Source organism: Rattus norvegicus, chromosome 18 (genome assembly GCF_021556685.1).
Source record: "Rattus norvegicus strain SHRSP/BbbUtx chromosome 18, alternate assembly SHRSP_T2T, whole genome shotgun sequence".
NCBI classification, from domain to species: Eukaryota; Metazoa; Chordata; class Mammalia; order Rodentia; family Muridae; genus Rattus; species Rattus norvegicus.
Window position 1 is genome coordinate 41,278,075 of NC_141551.1, and position 19,784 is coordinate 41,297,858.

The following is a 19,784-nucleotide window of genomic DNA, read 5'->3' on the forward strand; positions in this document are numbered from 1 at the left end:
GAATTCTGCCTGACTAAAGATGCTTTCAGAAACCTTTTGCAGTGACGATGCAGCAGGAAACTGCCATTTTGACCAACTGGTTCTTACCGGACAGCAGATCTGTTAGTGCCTTGACCTTGGACTTCTCAGGCTTTAGAACTGTTAGCACTCACTTCTGCACAGACTGTCCAGTCTGAGGAGTTCTGCTACAATGGCTGAAGGTCATCGCTGGGTCCTGCCAGCCTTCTTGGCCCTGATTCCTGTTTTAATATTAGTTTTAGCAAAGCTCTGCTAACCACAACATTTTAATGATTGAGTTAACATGTAAAACAGTTAGCCTTCAGATCTGAATTTTGTTTATTTAAAAAAGTACTAGAGGGGTGGGAGGGGCTGTTTCAAAATAAATCTATTTCTTGGGGAAAAAAATAACAATGGACCAGGTTGGGATTCAAATCCAGGTAGTTTTTGACGTCATGGCAGTGTACCAGGGTGTCGTGGGGTTGATCCATGGCAGGGAGAGTTTACCTAATGACGAGTTGAAAGAATTTAAAAACACCAATAAAATCAACCAGAAGGGATGGGGGATGGAGAGATGCCTCGGAGGTTAAGGGCACTGTCTACTCTTTCAGAAGTCCTGAGTTCAATTTCTAGCAACCACATAGTGGCTCATCTGTAATGAGATCTAGTGCCCTCAACTGGCCTAGGCCTGCATAGCAGGCATGCATGCGGGCACAGAAATGAAACACTTTTCTTCCTTGGGTGGACCCTTCATTCCCATGGACTTAGTGGTCTAGATACTGTCATGTCTATGTGTGCCCAACCTGGAGCAGCCTCGGCACTCTCAGAGGGAGGCACAACTGGAAAACTGAGAACAGCCAAGCAAAAAGCTACGGAGGCTTGGGCTTATGGTTGGTTGGTTTGTTTGTGGGGGCATGTTGGTTTCTTGTTTTGTTTTTACTTTTTTTAAGATTTATTTATTTATTATATATAAGTACACGGTAGCTGCCTTCAGACACCGGAAGAGGACATCAGATCTCATTACAGATGGTTGTGAGCCACCATGTGGTTGCTGAAATTTGAACTCAGAACCTCTAGAAGAGCAGTCAGTGCTCTTAACCACTGAGCCATCTCTCCAGCCCTTGTTTTTACTTTTTAAAGTTAATGTGGCAGAATGCACATAAGGAAATGTACTGCTAAAACATTGAACTCATTTTTAAGTGTATGCTTTCACAGCACTGGGTATATGTACAATGTATAAACCCAGGGTTTCCACAGAACTTCATTTCTCCAAAGCAAACTCTTTAGCTATTGAAAAAATATTCTCCTTATTTCTTATTTCTTATATCTTATTTCTCCTTCTGCAGCCCCTAATAACTTATATTACTCCATGTCTGTGAGTGTTCCTCATGTGTGGAATCATGCAATATTCATCCTTTTAATATAATGCTCATTCATGTTTTTAGTACATCCAAATTTTATTATTTTTAAAGTCAGTATAATATTGCACTGTGTGAAAAAAACAGGGTCTTGTATGACCCTGTTAAACCTGGATGCCTTGTTAACTCAGTTAAACTATCCTCTTTCTTTAGGTCATGAGGAATTGTTTGCTCAGGCATACCTCTGATCCTTCTACAACAGCTCCACCCACATGGGTGGCACAGAGTACTCAGGACATTTCACTGGCATCTAGCAGAATTTCTCAGAATGGTCGGTGTGCATATTTAAAGCTACATAAACACAGACCCAAGATAAGGCCCACACCTCAGCCTTATTTTTGTTATTAGTTATTTTAATGAAGATTTCTTGCTAGTTTCAGTACCTACAATTACTCAGCACCTAAAATTTACTTTTTCATCGCAAGAAAAAATGCGGAACTCCAGATTGCCTGGGACATCATGCCACATTATCTGACAGGCACGGGTTGACATTTCTCAGAATACTTTTTCACAGTCTTCACTGGAGATGAGAATGATGGTTAGTCAACCATAAAGAATAAAAACATTTATTGAAGAAGTGACGGCGAGCATCAGTCTCAGTTTGGCAGGCATGTGAAGGATGGGTGGTTAATGTTTTATCATTACCTGACGCTTGAGATGTAGTAAGCATTGTGGTAGTAATAATAATAATAATAACAATAATAATAACAACAACAGACTCAAAGCTAAGTAGTAAGTTACCATGGCAAAGAAGGTCAAGAAAATGCTATGAAAGCAGTCACCTCTCTGAGAACTGAACAAGAGGTCTGACTGTGTGGCACAGTAGCTTTCAGCTATAAGAAACGAACAGCAGCAGCTGCGGATTCAGAGAAGAGGATCAGGAGACACACAAACTAGGAAGAAGGTGTTTGTTCGTGAGTTCCTATAAAAATATATGTCTTTTAAAAACCTGAGTAGCAGGATGTGGTGGTGCACACCTTTAATCTCAGCATTGTCAGGTGGATCTGTGAGTTTGATGCCAAACTGGTCTATTGTCAGTTTCAGGCCAGCCAGGACTACATATGAGATGCTGTACAAAACTGAACCCAAAGACCCAAGTAGGGATATATAGTAATTCTTTCCTGTGACTGCAGTAAATATCAATGAGGATGCAAATATACAAAAATATCTACTTGTTGTAAACATGCATTATGTCTTCTACAATGATTACATTGTGTGTCACCTCATAAAAGTTTAAGGCTCTGCTTATTGCTTTCTGGCTTCGGTTTTTCCCATCTTGGGAAAGGACAAAAGCCTTTAGAGATCCATTAATCCAACCCTTTTATTTCACAGACAAAGGAGAATAGCTGCCCACTGGCACATTCATCCTCAGTGGCAGAGATTGGACTGCAAGTAGGTCTCCTGCTCCCCAAGCAGCACTTCCTCATTATTTGATGTGACTCACCCCTAGTCACACTCCCAGTCTGTACTTGTTTGACAGTCTCAAATGGGTTGAAGTTCTATGAGGGAAAGGTACAGGTCTATGTGGCCCTCCCTGGCACACGCGTGTGCACGCACGTGCGAGTGTGCGAGCACACACACACACACACAAACACACACACATACACACACACTGCCCTAGCTAAGAAACATTCCCTGAGTTAAACACTCAAGGGACATTCTAAAGGCTAACGTGAGAGGTTATTGATTTTAAAAGCAAAGAGCTGATGAGTTGCATATTTTTCACAAGCTTTAAATTCACAAGAATTAAAGCCCTGGTCACAGAAGACACCTAACAAGATGGGGACCCATCTCCCCAGAGTCCCTCTATCACATTCTCGAAAGGATTGCCAATTTGTGGTAGGATCTAGTTCCGAATTCCAGCAGAAATAAAACCACACATGGCTGGATTATTTCCCAAAACCTGACTGTTTTGACTAATTCTAATTTTTTTTCAAGATATTGTTTCTCTATGTAGCTCTGGATATCCTGGAACTCACTCTATAGGCCAGGCTGGCGAATGAACTCGAGAGATCTTCCTGCCTCTGCCTCCTGAGTGCTGGGACTAAAGGCGAGTGCTACTTGTGCCCAGCCCGAAGTCTATATCTGATCTCCTATTTACTACTCCTATACTGCACATGTCCCATTCTGGCCACCCATGTTTCTGTGTGACAGCGCTAGGATGCTTTGTGGTATTTAAAATTCATGAGAGAAGCAGGAAGGGAGGTGGTCAGACCTGCTCCAGCCAGAGCCATTTTCATCATGTCTTTTGAGAATTTTCAATATCGTATTTTGAAAATGCCTGGTTCAACACAAGAAATGAGTTAAGAATATTCATGAACTGTGAAAACTATAAGAAAAGTGCCAGAAACTCTGACAGTCTTGAGTTTATCATTTGAAAGTACCACAATCCTAAGGCTGCAGAAATGTACCTTTCTTGCGAGCCACAGATTTCTTGGAAGCAGACTCACATCTAAGCATTTCTTAGAAACCACTCTCTTAAGTGAAGGTGAGCCATTTTGTTTACAAAACAGGAGCCGGGTGCATGCTCCATTTCAGGCAATGAACTGTCTCTGTGTCACACTTCGTGTCTCCTTCCATACACTTTGTTGCCTCTCATACACAGATTCCCGGAAAATCCTCTCCACTTGTGTGGAAAAGCCTTGGCTTTCTTCCTCTAAGGCATTGATGGTTTGCAGCGCCAACGGAGTCCTTTCCCTGGGAAGAGGACTGTTCAGGGGCCGCATAGGTATGACGGAATTGTACTTGTGTTGCCTGTTCACAGAATTCATCAGGGAAGTGTAGAACTGGAAGTTGCACCAGGTGTCTCTTAAGAAGTTCTCAGTCAGTAACAAGATCGTCCAGGCGGACCCATTTACCGCATCGTCTAGATTCTGCAAGTGCAGTCTTCCGCATGGCATCTCGGCGAAGACTATCCCAGGCCTGATACCAAAGTCGTTTTGCAGTAGATTCTGGACTCGGAGGGCCTCGTTGGTGTCATCTTCTGCGTGCAGTATCACAAATTTGAGGAACTCTTCTTCAGCTTGCTCCTCATGCCCCTCCCCCTTTGCCTCGGGTCTGTCCTGCTCCCCTATTGGCTGTTCTACTCCATTGCTATGCACCACAAAAGCAGGCGAGGACGCATTCTCAGAGTTCTTGGAGTCTGACTCATGGCAGCCTTGATCGCCATCCACACTGTCTCTTTTATGCCAAGAAAGAGGGCACTTATCTAGTTTAGACTTCCCAACACCCATGACGGACTGACGGGGCAGAAGAGGGAGCTTTATTTGAGAATCAATGTTTCTTTTCAATCTAAAAAGGAAAATTACAAAGCAGAATTTTATTTGTTTAACCAAAGCATTTAAAAGAAAAAACTTTTGTTCAAACTGAAAAAAAAAAACCAAAACAAACAAACAAATCTAAAAAGAAATGACAGCCAACTAAGAAACCAAATTATCAGACTTTTTTGAGCTTCATAAAGGCTGCCAGAGACAAGAGAAACCTTTTGGTAGCGAACACAAATGCAAATAGGATGCAAATATCCCAAAGATGACTAACTCTACTCTGGCTCTACTGACTGCCTCTACTGAGTCAGCACCAACAGGTCAGAAATGTCAGCGTTCAGGATTCACAGCGTCACTGTGGGGCTGGAAGAAATTAGGATACACAAAAGCCTCTTTCTCCAGGCAGTCCCAGGGACGTTAGAGAATATGCATCCACCCAAGGAAAGATACCAAACATCTCAGTTTGGATGAGAAACTAAGATCTGCAGCTTTCTCCAATGAAGCTAACCAAGAATGACGTGATTTCCATTCATTCTTCTGTGATCTGAAATTCTGGAATTAGAAGAGTTAGATCAGCTGCAGAAGAAAAGTAATCCGCATGAATGGAATTTAAATAACCTCAGAAGATGTTGTCAATGTTCAGATCAAGGGATACTCAGGAACAGAAAGAGCGAGCGAAGGAGTCGGAGTCGGAGTGTTGGGGACCTGTGCTGCCCCAGATGCCAAGGGAGTAATAGTTCAAGAGACTAACTGTCTTCGGGATTGACCAAGGGGGAGAAGCACTGAGAAATACGGAGAACATAGAGAAGTATCGCTGAGACAAGTAGTTTTGGCACAGTGGAGGTGCACAGAACTCTACCATTTAGCTGAGTTCAAAAATAAGACAGAAAAAAACAATATTAAAAAATCTGGCTCTCGGGCTGGAGAGATGGCTCAGCGGTTAAGAGCACTCACTGCTCTTCTAGAGGTCGTGAGTTCAATTCCCAGCAACCACATGGTGGCTCACAACCATCTGTCATGGGATCCGATGCCCTCTTCTGGTGTCTGAAGACAGTGACAATGTACCCACATACATGAAATTTTAAAAAACAAAACAAAACAAAACAAAATCTGGCTCTCTTCTCTGCTCTCTTGCCCTCTTCTTTGTCCCTTCCCTCACCACTCCCCATCCCCCTTCCCTCCACATGCTCATGGCTGGCCTTTACTTCTCCCCTCTTCTACCCTTCTTCTCTCATTAAACCTTTCTGAGTGGAACCATGAAAACAAAATCTGTGTGTGTGTGGGGGGGGTAGTGGTGGATATCTGCAGAAGGTCTCTTCTTCACTATTCCTATTAAGATAGGAATGGAGACCTTTCTGGGGAGAAATACTAGGTCTGCATGTTATTATTTCCCTCTAGCCCCAAACTTGATAAGCCTCAGACTCACTCTTCTGCCCAGAGTTTGAGGAAGGAGAGCAGGCCAGAGCAGCAGAGCCTCTCCTTATCTGCAGAAATTTCCCTGACATTCCCTCTGGGATGTTCCAGCTGCAAGCCATCGAGTCCCACCCATGACTAAAGATGGAAACATCAGTATGACCGTCCCTTTCCTGCTAAACTTAGTCTCTCCATCCAGCTCTTTATGACAGTTAATTTCATGTGTTGCATGTGTTGATAGGCCTTGGAGGTCCAGAGTGTGACTAAATACCAATCTATGAAGGTGATTAACATTTACACCAGTAACCTATGAGTGAATGAGATTAATCTTCATAATGTAGATGGGCCATGTCCCATCAGCTGGATGTCCAGAGGAAGGATTCTGCCAGCAGAAGGACTTAAGAATGTATCAACTCTTTGCTGTTATTTTTGTCTATTGTTGTTATTCTGACACTGGCTAGCCAAGCACTTTCCCACTGAGATGCAGCCCCAGCCCCAGGACACGCTGAATTCTCAGCCTGGTCTGTCCTTCAGTCCTCAACCCTTTCAGTCCTGCAAGCCAACTCTTTAAAATGTATCTTCTCCTGAGCCTCCATTTATGTCATATTGGTCCTGATGTTCCAGAAGGAACTCTAACACAATCTACTTTGGAAGCCTGGAGAGGTAGCTTAGCTAGGTAGAATGCTCACCTAAGAGTTTTTCAACAATAGGTTAAAAGTTAATGTTCATCTTTCAAAAACATTTTGACTATCTTGGAGGAGATTCCCTCAAAATAATAATCAGTAATAATCTGATAAAAGTCTGCCTGCAGACTCAACACAGGTAAAAGTTAAATATTTAAATGAGTACTTTTGAAATTTAATGCATTTAAAATCCTACTATGTCTGTGATAATTGAGCCAGAGAACCCTTTTTCCTTTCATATCTGAACTGCACCATCTTGTGGTAGAAATTCATAAAATCCAGTGTCTTGTCCAATGTTTTGCTATTAATAAATGCTTTATTGTTGTTTACAGGCTTTGCTGGAAGTTATTCCACATCTAGACTTGCTGGGTTTGAAGGACATGAAACCAGGATGGACAGACAGACAGCTAGGAGCCACTGCATTCATGCTTTATGCAGAGCACCAGGTGATAGGAGCTCACTGAGGAGGGTGCCTGCAGCAGGGAGCAGCTCTTAGCTGTGAGCACCAGGAAAGCATAATTCTCAGAGACAAGTAGGAATCAGAGACCCTACTATGTCAAGATCATTTTGCACTAGACATTTATAGGGCACAAGTCTACACATGTGCGGTACGGGTGAACAGTTGTAAGAGAGCAGAAGAGACCTAAAAGTAATATTCTCTGAGAGTTTATGGCACACACTAATCCTAACACTCTATAGGAGGTAGAGATAGGCAGATCTCTGAGTTGGATGCTAGCCTGGTCTACAGAGTGAGTTCCAGGATAGCCAAGGCTACACAAAGAAACCCTATCTTGAGAAAAACAATCAAGACCAAGCACTAATGAACTAATAAAACAAAAACAGCCGAAACCAAACCCTATTATGTTCAGGGCCCTGGAGAGATGGCTCAGTAATTTATTGGACTTACTGAGGAGTCAGGTTTACTTCCCAGCATCCACGTTGGGTGTTCACAATTACCTATAACTTCAGCTCAAAAGGGTCCAATGCTCTTTTCTGGCTTCTATGGCTCCTACATTCAAGTGCAAATATCCACACACAAAAAACTGCAGTCCAAGGTGGACAGGCTACATCTCAAAGTGTCAGCAGAACATCCCTATGGTACTATTTTTGGAGACTTGAAAGGTGCAAAATCGAGGGATCGTGGATTCTTGTTCCATGATTTCAGAGAGCAATGGAGGATAGACAATGTGTGGCAGGATTAGGGTTCCTGCAAGGGAGCCTTGAGAGACCATTGTGTGAAACAGTGAAGACAAAAATCTAAGTTTCAGTGGAGACCCCAGGATGTTGGTAATGGCAGAACTGTCGGGTGCCTGCCATAGAAACCTGTGGGCACGGAGTAGAGAGGCCCTAATAAGAGCAAGGCTGTGCTCCACTGACAGAGCTGAAAGAGTCAGGCTACCCATGCCTTTTAGAGCCTGGACAATTTAATCGTGCCAGCAGTGGCAACAGCACCACTGTACCAGACATTCAGCTGCAGGATTTGGTGTTTGCCCTGCTCGAGTTTGGTTTGGCTTTCATCTGACTATTTCTTGCTATGCTTAGATTCTTCTCTTTTGAAATAATGCTAACTCTGGGAGTGGAGCTGGAGAGAGAGCTCAGAGTTACCACAACATATTGTTCTTGCTAGAGGGCCTATGTTCAGTTCCCAGCACTCAAGATATGTGGTTCACCCATCTCTTATAATTCCAGCTCCAGGGGCTCTGACAAATTTGTCTTCCAAGAATACCAGTACTCATGAGAACATACCCACATGCACACAATTAAAAATAAATCTTGGGCTGGAGAGATGGCTCAGTGGTTAAGAGCACTGACTGCTCTTCCAGAGGTCCTGAGTTCAATTCCCAGCAACCACATGGTGGCTCACAACCATCTATAATGAGATTTGATGCCCTCTTCTGGTGTGTCTGAAGACAGCGACAGTGTATCCCCATACATAAAATAAGTAAAACTTTGGAAAAAAATAAAAAAATCTTAAAACATGTTTACTTTGTCCTATTATATGTTAGAAATATGTAATTCATTTTTAAAATTTTTATTTGAACTCACAATTAAGAGAATTTTGACTTCTAAAGTGTAGGACTGTTAATGACTTTGAGACCTGATGTTGTACTGAATCCATTTTTTTAGTAATAGTTATGAACCTATGGAGACAAAGTGCAAAAGGTTATGGCTTAATAATGTTGTGTTTGGTGTGAAGTTGACAAGAAGCGAAACTAATGGTGAGTGCAACTTTCCTAGGATTGAGAATCACCTAGGAGCCAAGAATTCCAGCAGGAATCACCTCCTTTAGTCTCTGGCCATTTCTGTGAGGGATTATTTTGGTTGGTTAATTGTGGTGTGGTTCCTTGAATTGGGATCCTGGATTACATAAAAAGGAGAAAATGAACTGAGAATTCATCCATCAGTCTCTGCTTCTTGACTGTGATATAACCAGCTGGTTCAAGTTCCTACTGCTTTGGCTTTCGAGTGCTGGGGAAGAAGAGAGCCAAGGTCTTCTGGGGACTGCTAACCAGCCAAGTGGAACTGGCTAGCCTCAAGTCCCTGAGAAAGACCCTGCCTCAAAAATCAAGGCGGGTGGCCATCCTAAGGCCTCCCTGGCTTCCATGACTCCTGGTTTCCATAATGCATGTGTTTATATATGCGTATACAACCATACCCATGTGCTCCCATGTGTACACATACAATACACATATATACACAGAAATAGTAGCAATGCTTTGGTGTTAAGAAACATCATGAATATTTCTGCAGCCTGGGAGGATTGATCAACAGTTATGAGAGTGTAAGAAACATGGCTGAAGGCATATCATAACTTCAGGAGATTATTGGGTCTTGCTATGTGGCCCAGCCTGGTCTCCTTCTCCTATAGTCTCCTAAGTGCGGGAATTATAGGCATCTGCTACCGTTCCTACCTTGGGAGACCTTTTCAAAGGTCAATGAGCTCATCTCTACTTGAGATGACTGTTAAAAAGTGAACTTAGTGTTCTTATTTCCAAAAGTCACCCCCTCCTCCAGGCCTGTGTTCGACACACGCAGTTGTGAACACCGCTCTGTTTAATTTGCAAGGAGGTAAGACCACAAGAACAAACACCAGTCACAGAGACCATAGATAGCATTTCCACAACAGCTGACCTGTACCGTTCTTACTGGTCAATATCCCTGACCCATAATACACCTTCAGTAAGTGCAAAATGGATGGGCAGATGGGTTAACAGATACGTTTATCAGTTTTTTCCTCTTTAGTTTGCTCTGCCTCAGATACTCTGTTGATGATAATGGTACACTATTGATTTACCAAGGCAAAAACTTTGAAAATCACCCTCAATTTCCCCTGATCCTCCCCATAGCTTCTCCCCATTAATCTTCAATTCTTGCAAATATGTCTCTTAAACCCTTTCAAATTCTTCCTATTCTTTCCATGGTCTTGTCTATATGAGGTAAAGACTAGCATTCCTGCTCAGATGATAATAAATCCCATGATCCAACTGGTCTCATTGACCCCACATCTCTTCCCTTTCAGGTTATTTTTAGATGGATTTTTCTGCAATGGAAACCTGATGCTATTTTTCAGTTGCTTAAAGATCACCCAGCAAATACCCTGTACCCTAGTGGGGGAAAACCTCCATTTTATTTGAATAATATACCAGCCCTTCATGACCTCATCTCTTATTTTTTACCGCTGTACTATCTCCCCTATTACATTAGCGTTCAGAGACAACACCCAACTGTTGTCACTCTGTCGTACCATCTGTTCTAGTTTCATTTCTGTTGCTGTGATAAAAGTATCCTGACAAAAGGTGATATAAAAAGAAAAAGGGGTTATTTGGCTTATAGTTCCAAATTACAACCTATCTGTGGTGGTTTGAATGAGAATGGCTGCCACAAGCTCATATATTTGAATGTTTGGTTCCCGGCTGTTGGAACTATTTGGTAAGGATTAGGAGATATGGCCTTGCTGGAGGAGGCATGCCACTGGGGTGAACTTGAGGGTTTCTAAAGCCCAGACCAGGACCACTCTTACTTTCTTTGCATGTGGGTCAGGATGTAAGCTCTCCACTACTGCTCCAGCACTATGCCTGCCTCACTGCTGTTACACTCCTCCACCTCCCTGGCCCCTGCTGTGGAGTAACCTTCAAGTAAATGTTTCCTTTTATAAATTGCCTTGGTCATGGTATCTCTTCACAGGAATAGAACAGTAACTAAGGCACCATCATTTGGGAAAATCAAGGCAAGAAGTCAAGCATCTAGTCTTATCAGATCCATACTCAAGAGCAAAGAGACAATGAATGTATCCTTGCTTGCTTAGTTCTCAGCTAATACTCTCTACCTTTATAGAACCCAGGGCCAAAAGCCTAGAAATGGTGCCACTCACAATGGCTGGGTCTCCCTATATTAATTAATGATCAAGACAATCCCATGTAGACATGCCAACATGTCAATGAGTTAACCCAATGTACACAATTTCTTAAGGTGACAGTTAAATCTAACCAGCACACCATGATGGGTCTTAACTCTGTATTTTGTCTGTTTAGAATATATATTCCCATTATCAGCAGAGATAATCTTTTATATTTCAAGATACTGTTTAGGGGTTATGTTGTCATAAAATATACCACTTCCAGGTTGAGTTGAGTAATACTCCTCTGTCCCTATAGTGTCTTGCTGTCATCTCAGCATTCTTGTCATCTGTGCTGACTTGGGAAGTAGCTCCTACCCCATTTTCCCAGACTTCTCCATCACTGTAAACAATACCATCATTTAGACTTGAAGTATCCTTAACATCTCCTCTTTTCCTGTGTTGCTTCTAAGTCATCACTGGGTGAATTCACCCTCCAGATTCCTCTTCTGCCTTGCCTTTCTACCACCAAACGCTGGCTCTTCAACCTTCACAAAACCTCCCAAATCATGACACTTTCTCTACCTTATTTTCATTTTGGATGCACATCTCTCCGTTAGCATGTATGTTTCACTCTGTCCTAATATTTAGGACTCCAACCAGCAGCCAGACTGAACGAAACACATGCGCCTCGTCAGGTTAATCCAACCTGCAACCCTGAAGCAGCCCATTGTACTTAGAGTCCAAACTTATTAATGTGACAAATAATGCCCAATGTGACTCCTAGTGCTCCACCATCATCTCGTATCTCTTTCCCTTATTCTTTCAGTACTTCAGCCTGTGTGTCTTCATGGGCCCCATTCACTTATATGGCTGGCTTAGTTCTTTCTTAATTTCAAGACCTATGAAGACATTTTTATTGGCTGTTTGCAGTATGAATAATGTGAGTACATTTCCTCGGTATGAGAGATCTTGTACATTGGCCAGCCAATATTCTATTAGAGATCATGATTAATTTTCACTGCCCACAGGGTTTGGATTCACTGAGGAAACACACCTCTGGGCATATAGGGAGTTTCCAGAGAGGTGTAACCGAGGAGGGAAGAACCATCCTGAATGGGTGACTTGGCACTCTGAATGAAAAAGAGAAAAGAAAAAGAGAAAATGAAGAAAGAAAGCTGAGCATCATCTCTCCAGGCTTTCTGACTGTAGGCCAAATGTGACCCACTACCTCAGGCTCTTGACTCTATGCCTTCCTGACCATGATGAACTGAAGTCCTCTGAACTGTGAGCCAAAATAAACATTCTTTCCTTAAGTTGCTTTTTGTCAGGTATTTGGTAAAGTAATTAATATAGAAGCAAATGACTAACATGCCACAGATTGGTCATGATGGGTCACAGCTACAACCCAGGCTACTTGGGAGGAATATCATAGGTTCAAGGCTGCCTGCTCTGCAGAGTAACATCATAACTTGGGCAAAGAATCAATACTCTATCTCAAATGTTAAAACAGGGCTAGGGGAACAGGTAAGTGACAGAGTGCTTGTCTAGCACATGCAAAACTTGGGACCCAGTCCTTAACACTGAAGAAAGAAAAAGACTCCAACTCTGGAAAATTGCAGTGGAAATGCTATATATTCCTATGACAGAATCCTATCAAAGCATTAACAATGTTTATAATAAATTTAGTTACAGGACAAAATACTCTTGTAAACAGTTAGTTGATGTAAAATAGCATATATAGGATGACCCCAGCTTTGAAATACAAAATACAGATAAAATGGACAGGAAAGAACTAAACTGAAAAGTTAGCATTATTTGTGGATGCTATGTATAGAAGGACACACACAGACACACACACATATATGAACACACATAAAAACTCTTCACATATATAAACACATAATTATGTGTATTTTATATGCTATATGAAGAAAGGGGGTTTAATATATGAAAATATTTTCTAGGTTTTGTCTTTTAAAATGCAGGTCACATTAATTCAATGCCCATCCATATTTCACTATATTTTATCTTCCTTTTACATATAAGCCAATTTTACAACGGCATGGATTTACTAATGGCACAACAAATTGAGCTCCCAGAGCTTCTCTAGTCCCCCCTACAACTATAAACACTTCTCTGTCACCCAAACATAAGCATTGTCACAGCATAAAGAAAAGGTCTCAGAGAGAGTAAATGCTCAATGACTTGAAAAACTGCCTCTGTCAGAGAACAAGAACAGAAATGCAAAGTTGCTTTTCATCTGGGCATATACTTTTTTATCTTGGGAATCTCGCAGACTCCCTTCCACTCCCTGCCAAATCATGGCCTATTCTACCAAATTGAAAGTTAGGGAGTTATGGGCATGTGATATCATTTCTAGCTCTTTTCTTTCATTTTCTATATTTAGAAGACTTGTATTAAAAAAAAACTCAAAACAAGGAAGATGCTTTATTTTAAAAAATAGAATTTTAAGGCAAGGTAAAGATAACTATACATCTTTAACATTAACATCAGCAACAGATGTTTTAAAGGTATCACAAATTTAACCAGGTGGTGGTGGTGCACAACTTTAATCCCAGGACTTGGGAGGCAGAGGCAGGTCGATCTATGAGTTTAAGGCCAGCCTGGTCTACAAGCAGCCTGGGCCATACAGAGACCTCTCAGGTCTCAAACCCTCAGCTCCCCCTCCCCCACAAAGATATCACTGTTTCAAGGAACATGCTTATTCATGGCTGTTTTCTTTCAGTTTCAGTTACTTGGGTTAACCACAATCTGAAGTTATTAAATGGAAAAAGCCAGGGATGTATAATTCTTGTTTGTAGTTTCTTGCTGCTCTGAGCAGTGTCCCACCTGGGCCTGAGTCACTCTTCTGTCTGATGTATCCACACTGTATATGCTACTTGCCCAGCAGTCATTATGTAGAATATCAGGTAACTGTCAGAAAAGTGTGGTGCATGTATTCAGGAAACCCTTATTTTTGCAATTTTATGATACTATGTTGGTACTGTGGTTCTATTTTATCAGTTATTAATTTCTTACTATGCTTAATTGGTAAATATGAAGAAATTCTTATTTTCATATGGTTTAAGAGTCCCCACTCTTTCAGGAACCCATTGGAATGATCTAGTGCATCAGAGGAGGGCTGCTGTACTAGGGTAGCTTCAGTACCTCACAGGGCAGTGGCAAAGGGCTCTTGTTATAACAGGACAGTACTCCCTTCAACTGCATATAAGAAGGAAAATCGGGGAGTGGTGGAGTGGAGGAGTGGAGTCTGCAGGAGTAACTGTCATTGTAGCAGAGAGGGAAGGCAAAGAGAAGAGAGAGCAGGGTCCACATTCTAGGGCATTAAACATTTTTTTATTTTTATCATTCTAATGAGAAGTTACCAGATGGTTTTGAAGAGAGTAAAAGTTCTGACATGTTAAAAAAATAGGGCTGGAGAGATGGCTCAGAGGTTAAGAGCACTGAGTGCTCTTCCAGCAGTCCTGAGTTCAATTCCCAGCAACCACACAGTGGCTCACAACCATCTGTAATGGGATCAGATGCCCTCTTCTGGTGTGTCTGAAAACAGAGACAGTGTACTCCCACACATAACATAGATAAGTAAATCTTTAAAACAAAAAAGAAAAACCTCTGCTCTCTGGAGGGGATCACTGCTCTCTGGATGAGGGCTGCAGAGAAGCCAGGTTGGAGACAGAGACTATATAATCTCCCGCAGTTTAGCTTGAGAGGAAGGCAATCAGATACAGTCCTTTTTTTTTTTTTTTTTTTTGGCTTAAGTGTGGGGACTCAGCTTAAAAGAAGTTAAGCCTGGTGTGGTGGTGCTTATGTTTAACCCCAACACTCAGGAGACAGAGGATGAATCTTTGTGAGTTTGAGGCCAGCTTGGTCTACACAGTGAATTCCAGGACAGTCCCAGTCTCAAGCAAGAGCAGCAGCCGTAGCAGCAGCAGCAGCAGCAGCAACAACAACAACGACAACAACCCAACCAAAAAACTCAAGGCAAGAATAATTCCTAGGGCTGGAAACGTGGCCTGGAGGTGGGTTACATACAGAAGGCTCCATCCCCAGTACTAGCAGAAAAAAACAGTTCCTGGATTGTGACTTCACATGAGTGGCAGCAATTTTTACTGAGATGTGGACAGTTATTAAAAGAAAGCAGAAAGGGAGAGGAGGACTGACTGTGTTGTCAGTAATATCAATAGTTCTGTTTGCACATGGTAAATTAAAATATCCATCAGCTTGCTAGTTGGATATGTCAAAAGACCTGAATGCATGCTTGCAAACCTAAAAAGAAGTAAAACTGGAGATTACAGTTCAGAAGCTGTCATCTCAGGTACCAATGACTCCAGGTAGAAATCCTCTTGGGAGAAAGTATCTCTAGCAAACAAAGATGACCAAGACCTGGGCTATGGGCTTCATGTTTTTGTGCACTGTGTAAAGATCATCCTTGTGTTATTCAAATACTAGTTTATCTGCCTTCACATCTTGTTTCAATCAGACATGGCAGTGTAAAGCTTATGTCTAGAATCTCCTGTCTCAAGTTTGTATAGACAGTTCTTAACACTTATTCTCTGTCTTATCAATAAAAATGAACACCTAGTGGTTGGGGAGAAGAAAGAATAGGGTAGAAATTTTCACCAGCCAGGGGAAGAAGAGAGAGAAAAACAGAGACAGACAGAGAAGGACAGACACACACACAGAGACAGACAGACAGACACATACACACAGAGACAAACAGACAGAGACAGACATATACACACACAGAGACAGCAGACACATACACACAGAGACAAACAGAGACAGACAGACACAGAGAGAGAGAGAGAGAGAGAGAGAGAGAGAGAGAGAGAGAGAGAGAGAGATTGATTGATTCAGATGGGCCATGAAAAGGAAGGGGTCTGAGAAATCACCATAGGAAAAAAATTCTGAAGCCCAAAGATCAATAATAATATGCAAGTATCATGGCTGAGAGGTAGCCAGATTAGCTTAGGTGGTTAATATAAATCAATACTGCACAGATATTGAGGTGCAACTTGAAATAAATCTTGGTTTCTCTGTGTGGTTATTGGGACTAACAATGATAAAGAAATGCAGTTACCAGATGAATTCACTGATAATACTTACATTAAAAAGAACTCATCTTATACCGGGCTCTGTGACACCTTACCATTCAGTGGTTGAGAAGCCTAAGTCAGCAGTGGGTAGGAGCACAGGAGAAAGCAGTCAGCTGTAAATCAAATGAAGAAGAAAGAGTTACTGGCTGGCCAGGAAGGATGAGAACTGAGAACTGTGGACAGACACCAGATTTCATAAGACTGCCCCTGCTGACACCCAGAGCAAACAAGGGGAAAGGAAGGGGGAGAAAAAAATAGGAGAAGTAGGAAGGGAGGCCCAGAGGCAAGTCTTCCAAAGAGTTGATTTAATACAAGGAGCCAAGAAATGGGGACATGCTTTCTCTCCTCCCGCCCAGCAAGATGCCCAAAGGAGGGCAGGATGCCAAGGGGAAGAAGGTGGCCCCGGCCCCAGCCGCCGTCAAGAAACAAGAGGCTAAAAAGGTGGCCAAAACTGAAAGGCCCAAGAACTTCGGCATTGTGCAGGACATCCAGCCCAAAAGAGATCTCACGGGCTTTGTCAAATGGCCCCACTACATCAGGCTTCAGTGGCAAAGAGCCATCCTCTATAAGCAGCTCACAGTACCTCCTGCCATTAACCAGTTTCCCCAGAGGCTGGCAGGCAAACAGCGACTCTGCTGCTTAAGCTCGCCCACAAGTACAGGCCAGAGACAAAGCAGAAGAAGCAAAGGCTGCTGGCCCGCGCTGAGAAGAAAGCTGCTGGCAAAGGGGACGTCCCAACTAAGAGACCACCTGTCCTCTGAGCAGGGGTCAATACAGTCACCACCTCGGTGGAGAACAAGAAGGCTCAGCTGGTGGTGTAGACCCCATTGAGCTGCCTGCCCTTTGTGGAAAGATGGAGGTGCCCTACTGCATCATCAAGGGAAAGGCTAGGCTGGGGCGCCTGGTCCACACGAAGACATGCACCACTGTTATCTTCACACAGGCTAACTTGGAAGACAAGGGTGCTCTGGCTAAGTGGGTGGACGCTATTAGGACCAATTATAATGACAGATATGATGAGACCCGCTGGGGAAGCAACGTTCTGGGTCCTAAGTCTGTGGCTCGCATTGCCAAGCTGGAAAAGGCAAAGGCTAAAGAACTCGCCACTAAACTGGGTTAAATGTACACTAAGTTTTCTGTACATAACTAAAATTACAACATTTAAAAAGGAGAAATGGGGACGTTTGTCCTGCAGGTATTACTTAAAGGTGGCATTTAACATTACAAAGTTGTTAAATGAATGAATAAAAAATCCACCAAATGAGGAGCACATGCAATGCTATTGAACAATAATATAAACATGGTTTGTACATTAAGTCCCCACACAGAAACACTGATTTTGCCTCAGCTACAACTCATCATTCTATTTGATATTTATGTATTATATATTAAATATTCTAATTTACAATTATATTATATAGAAGAATACAAATATATTTGATATATAAATGGCATAAAATGGAGTTAATTTTAGTTATGTCCATCACACTCCTTAAGGTGTTAGGTGAGGGCTTTTTTGTTGTTATTGTTGTTTGTTTTCTTTCGAGACAGAGTTTCACTGGGTAGCCCTGGCTATCCTGGAACTCTGTAGATCAGGCTTGCCTAGAACTCAAAGATCCACCTGCTTTGACCTCCTGAGTGCTGGGATTAAAGGCTTGCACCATTATCGCCTGACAAAAATGTTGAATTAGGATTATACTTTCTAAATGCTTTTAAAAAGTTTACTGCTCTAGAAAATTTTAGTGGTCCTAAGTAATGCAGTACTGAAACCAGCTCACAACTACTGGCCCAAATGACTTCCATTCAGATTAGCCCGGGAAAAGCAGAAAGAAGAAATAAAATCCACAAAACTTCCTGTACTGCCTCTGTGAGTCTGGCTGAAGCCGGCAGAGAACTCTTTAAAAAATCCTATTTGCTCATGGTTCTGGGGGGGGGTCTTTCAAAATTATGTTCCCAGCATTCTGAAGTTTGAGGCCTGACTGAGCTATATAGTGGTGGAAGCTAGACTTGACTCTCTCTCTATCGCCCCCCTCCTTCTCCTCCTTCTCCTCCTCCTCCTCCCCCCTCCTCCTCCTCTTCCTCCTCCCCCAACCCCCATATCAAGTTTGCTAGTCAAAATGAAACACACTATTGGCAAACAGGTGCTTGGGTTTTTCCCTTCAGAAGGAGGCATTGCTGGTATGGAGAGGCACCATGCGTGCCTGGCAGACACCGCGGACACTGCGGGCAGACCAGGGCTGCACGCTTCTCCCCAGCCCGCCGGCAACTTACCTGGGAAGCGGTGCTGCGCGGCCACGAGGCTCTTTGGTCTTGCTCTCCCACTGAGCGAGCCCTTGTTGACAAGCGGCTTGCCACAGAACTTTGAAAGTTAGGATGTTACTGTCGTAGATCGTGTCCCAAAGGCAGTGTGGCTCCGCACGCCACGCCCACTGAGCCTGCAGAGTCCAGGACTGGCCATGGAGCCCTCAGGGCGGTGGACTTCGCCTTCGGAAGTCGTGCTCTGCGTGCTCTGCGGGTCCACGGGTCTCGCCAGACTGGGCCACCAGCTACAGGATGGGGTGTACTGTCCCCAGGAGGAAGCAGATGGCCAAGGGCGGAGGAGGGGAAACGCCGTGGGGAACTGCCACCCAGGCAAATGCTGGCTAGGCTCCCTGGTTTTTGTTTTCTTCCTTTGAAATTTCTGCTTTTTTTTCCCCCTTGGAAATTCGTCTCAAATTCCAGACAAGGAGAAACCAGGAAAGGAATTCTGCTTCTGTCTGTTCCTTACAGTCCAAACACCAACAAAAACCAACTAAAACAACCACCAGCAAAAATCAAGTAAAAATATGAAGCTTCCAGAGCCCCCAACTTGATTTTTTACCTCAGGCTCCAATGCAAATCATACTTCAAAAGTCTAGTTGCATCTTCTCTCCTCTCCCTTTTAATTCTGAAATTAAAGAATTAATTTAATTGGGGGGGGGGTCAGGTGTAGCAGTCAAGAGGGCAAATGGTAAAAAAAAGGGGGGGGGTAAACAAAATGAGTAGACTATATAGGGAAGAGCCTACAGAGCAAAAGCAGCCAAACCCCTGGACTAGAGTATTCCAGGTAGAGGGTGGGGTATGCCAACCATACCCTGTTTACAGGTAGGTACTGAGAAATGCTGGGAGAACCAGCAGCCAGGTCCACTTTGATATGTTAGACACCTCAGCCACGTGCTTATTTGACACTTAGACCAAGCTGGCCTCCAATTTACAGAGACCCCCTTAGCTCTAGGTATGTGTCACCACACCCAGCTAATTCTGACAAATTTTTGCTTGCTGACAAGGAAAGGAATTTGACCATATCCAGGGAACAACAGATACCAAACTGGGCTTGGAAGTCTGCTGGTCTCAGAGCTCCAAGGTACTTTCTTCTGCATGCAGCCAATGGACCACTCACAGTGGGATCTTGTAGGTAGTCACAACTCATACTGCTGTGTTGTAGTGGCTGATCTCATCTTGACCTGTGGCTGCCTAGGACTCTTCTTGCCTTCGTCTTCTTCCTCTGTCAGTTCTGCAAATCAGTGTGTGCATGC

The 19,784-nt window shown here is 42.9% G+C and overlaps 1 protein-coding gene across 2 annotated transcripts; it reads right to left on the reverse strand.

Moving 5' to 3' along the window:
- Positions 1–1,807: 1,807 nt before the first annotated feature.
- Positions 1,808–18,814, reverse strand: Ticam2 (TIR domain containing adaptor molecule 2). Of its 2 annotated transcripts, NM_001108890.1 has the most exons (3): positions 18,502–18,814; positions 16,241–16,343; positions 1,808–4,706 (listed from the first exon to the last, which is right to left on the reverse strand). In NM_001108890.1, the coding sequence occupies exon 3, from the start codon at positions 4,646–4,648 to the stop codon at positions 3,950–3,952; it is 699 nt and encodes a 232-aa protein (NP_001102360.1). In that variant the 5' UTR covers positions 4,649–4,706; positions 16,241–16,343; positions 18,502–18,814; the 3' UTR covers positions 1,808–3,949. The 2 variants fall into 2 exon arrangements, with proteins under 2 accessions (NP_001102360.1, XP_087449351.1); XM_087593225.1 differs by lacking the exon at positions 16,241–16,343 and having other exon boundaries at positions 1,842–4,706; positions 18,502–18,766.
- Positions 18,815–19,784: the final 970 nt, after the last annotated feature.